This window comes from Cryptotermes secundus, unplaced genomic scaffold (assembly GCF_002891405.2).
Source record: "Cryptotermes secundus unplaced genomic scaffold, Csec_1.0 scaffold564, whole genome shotgun sequence".
NCBI lineage: Eukaryota > Metazoa > Arthropoda > Insecta > Blattodea > Kalotermitidae > Cryptotermes > Cryptotermes secundus.
In genome coordinates, this window is record NW_019733842.1 from 23560 (window position 1) to 27566 (window position 4007).

The 4007-nt window shown below is 40.6% G+C and overlaps 1 protein-coding gene across 1 annotated transcript; it reads right to left on the reverse strand.

Moving 5' to 3' along the window:
* Nucleotides 1-730: 730 nt before the first annotated feature.
* Nucleotides 731-2644, reverse strand: LOC111868253 (glycine-rich protein 5). The gene is made up of 2 exons (XM_033752977.1): nucleotides 2160-2644; nucleotides 731-1502 (listed from the first exon to the last, which is right to left on the reverse strand). Exons 1-2 carry the CDS (start codon nucleotides 2357-2359, stop codon nucleotides 1034-1036), a joined length of 669 nt encoding a protein of 222 aa, XP_033608868.1. The 5' UTR covers nucleotides 2360-2644; the 3' UTR covers nucleotides 731-1033.
* Nucleotides 2645-4007: the final 1363 nt, after the last annotated feature.

A 4007-nucleotide genomic window follows, 5' to 3' on the forward strand; every position in this document is an offset into this window, starting at 1 on the left:
CGCATACATGGTACCCTACACTAAAACATGGGCTTGAAACTCACTTTTCTTTAAAGATGAATTGCTGCCTGTCATAAGAAATGATTTAATGGTTACCTTTCTTACTATTATATGTGAGCATCCTGCTGCACTGAAGTACTGTATCACTCGTTCATTCATTTTTGTCTCTAACGCAAACTAAAACTTTGTTCACAATCTCTCTTTTATTTAAAATAGCATTAGAAGCACATCAATTGCTACATGTTTCAGCCCCAGTTGCCAGAAGATGGACAAGTGGGGCCGAAACATGTAGAAATTGACGTGATTTTGATGCTATTTTAAATAAAAGAGAGATTGTGAACAAAGTTTTAGTTTGCGTTAGAGACAAATGAATGAGCGTGTAATATTATTCTTAACTTAACAATCCAGATTTCCTCTGCATTATCAGTTTATCTTAAATCAGGGTGTGTAATACATACAACGAGGGTTATGATGATAGTGATAGGCGTTTAGCTCAGACTGCTAGTTCAGTTGCTTTGAAAGCCTCCGATTCTCAACCGCCTGCCAGGATCGGAGGGTTTTTTTTCCCGTTACAAACATATACGAAGTTACATACAATGGCATTAGAAGTCAGGAACAGGAAATTGTTATATAATATAGGTCTATATATACTTTCAGTTTTCACAAATATTCTGAGGACAAAGGCGTAAAAAGATTGAGAATCGTTGCCTTGAAGAACTCTACGTTAGAAACAAAGTAGTTTATTTATGCTTAATGTACAAAACAAGTATAAAATATAACAATAATAAAACAAGAAATAATGGTGTGATGAGACTAGTAAACATGACAGGCGAAGCCCCAGAAGTTCACCGTCTGTCTGGGAGCAACCCGTATTATTGTGTGGTGCGAAAGGTGGAACTGAGGAATGCTACATATATACAACACTGCGTAATATACAATAAGTGAATTCCATCGTTGAATGAAATCTCTGCTGTTGTACTGTACAAGTCAATTTGATTTTGTTTCATTGGTTATCACTTCACATATTTTCCCTTTAATCCCAGCCATGGCCACCACCTCCACCGTAACCACCGCCTCCATGGCCACCACCTCCATGACCACTGTCTCCATGTCCACCTCCGAATCCACCCCCGTGTCCGCCTCCATATCCACCTCCGAATCCGCCGCCATGTCCACCTCCGAATCCACCCCCGTGCCCACCTCCGAATCCGCCGCCATGTCCACCTCCAAATCCACCGCCTCCGTAGCCACCGTCCCCATGACCGCCTCCAAAACCACCGCCGTGGTCATCTCCTCCATATCCTCCATGACCGCCTTCGTGTCCTCCATCTTCGTACTTCACTGCTACTACTTCGTAGCCACCGTGACCACCTCCATGACCACCTCCGCCATGTCCTCCACCTCCACTGTGGCCGCCACTGGGCACTTTAATGATCTTATAGATGGTGTGCGTGTGGTGGATGTGCTTCACTTTCAGGGGCACATGAATAATTACCTTCTTCCTGCAAAGTATCAGCCAGACATCAGCATTGTTCGCGACATACAGAGTGTTTCACGACTTTCGGGCATAACTGCAGGAGGTGATTTCCTAGATCTTTGTGATCAAAAAAGTGCATATAAACATGTGTCCGATTTTGGACGGTTACGGAGTTATGACCGTTTTAAACTCAGAATAGAAGGTAACGATTACTGACAATAAACGGAACAAAATAATAAACCAGCATAATACATGATACATTTAAAGTATGAATGTAAAGTTAACTTCGTGAAATTACCTTTAACTTGAATTGATTGGTGTTTAAAGCTGATTTTCGAAAATGCCACCACCGGCCGCAACGCACGCTGCCGCTCGGTTGTTAACCGCGCCGGACATATCAACCCACCACGCCTTAGGTAGCACTCAAGTGTCGAGATAACGAGAACGCTCTGTCTGTAGCTGGCTAAAAATAGCGACCCGCCAGCTGACAGACGCGGTTCACACGAGAGCGTGTACGGCAATGAAAAACGGTCTAATTCCGCAACCGTCCAAATTCGGACACATGTTTATATGAACTTTTTTCATCACAAAGATCTAGGAAATCACCTCCTGCAGTTATGTCATAAAGTCGTGAAACACTCTGTATATCTTACGCCACGATGGTGCAATCCTCATTACTTACCCTCCGCCATGCCCCCCTCCGCCTCCAGCATGAACAAGTCCAAAGAAAACCAAGAAAACTGCAGATACCAACTGAAAAATAAAACAAGAATGCATAAATATATCAGCAGCAAATGCCTGGAATGTTCTGCCCATTTGCAGTTTTTCGATGTAGGATCTAAAAATACGAAAAATGATTTTGAACTGACTAGGGCACTTCATTTATGCAAACATGGATAATCGCGTCCTTAAAAATTATAGATACTGAAATAATTTGCTACATGTGCTTGATACTGTAAACTACACATACTTATTAGTAAATGTTTCGGCATCCTTTGTTGACGATGTGGCACGTTAATTAGGAAACATGTTGGGACCTCCTCGTGATTATACTGTTGCTATAAGAAATTTTGCAATGAAATATTTCCAGACCTGATCTTTATGGTATAGATTATTTGGTACTTGTGCGTTTTGGCACATATTCTTGATTTTATATAATTCTTAGAAATTTTCTTGATTGTATGAAACGTTTAACTGTGAAATACTAGGACGACATCTGCGAAATGCCTATTTGGATTCTTCATCCTCTAATAATCGTCTTAAGAATCAAACATATCGACATTCTTTGGATATATTCATCCTTTCATCGTGATTGTAGTTTGTCGTCCGCCATTTTGTTGTTACAGCTGTGAATACGGTGACAATATGGCGGTGATCGCAACAGCAGGACTAGATCCGCTTGTCTTTCCACTTAACGTGGAAATACGCAAGAAATCCGGATTGATGTCACATATCAGAAATGACGTATCTAGGTCGTTTTAACTAATCGACTTATATGTGATACATGTCAGCGATATGGAGAGAACAAGATTATTTAAATAATTGTAGGACAATTTTTCTCCTACTCTCGTACAACACGATGAAAATTTTACACGCCAGACATAGGAATGCAGTAACAAAAACTCAAGAAATCTCACGTGAACTAGAGCAACAAAAGGTGACAAAGAAATGCAAAAGTTCCCGGCGAACTAAGTCATTGACTGTTCCCTGGAGACATTCATTTCGTTACAGGAATACGCAAACGTTCCATGCATTTTTACATTGTGAATATTCCTAGCTATTACAAACAGATTTCATAAACACGTCAAAAATATTCGCTCTCGCCCCACAAGTTCACCTTTCGGTCATGTTCGCATTATTGGCTGTTGGAAGTTAAAAAGTACGAGACTGCAGTAGCCTCAGTATCATAATGTGCATACCAGGTGCCATGCGTTACGTTTGTGAACGTCTTAGTATTAAGAATAATCACATGTGGCACAGTGCAGTTCAGGATCCTGAAGCTCTGGGCCTTTCTCCCACTGATAGTGCTAGAAGATATCTTCCTAACACGTCACCATATAAGTTATAGCGATCAAGTTACAAAAATGTATCAATAATTATTCTATCTTCAACAGTTCCCTATATTTTTATATCCAGTCTTCCTTAATCAATATTGTATACTTTTAATGTGTTTATCAGCCTACAAAATCCCAAATAGAGCTCCTACATCATAGAGTTGTTTCTACCCGGCAAAGACGCACGGTGGACATATACTGTTGACCAAGATGGGGAGACACGCAGTGGCATAATATTCATGACGAGTGTCATGAAAAGAAACTCATTATTATCTATTATATTTAAAATTATGTTGAATCGAAGGAATGAACAGAAAATTTTCAACCCGTTAAAACGGTTCGAGATAGGAAACTCTGCAATTAAAAGCTTTTATTTTCTCTGTCCCTTTCTCCTTTCTTACTGGAGTGAGACAGTGCACTGGGCACTGCAGCCACATCTGCCCCATGGTACCAGCTCCAGATGACAGATGACGATG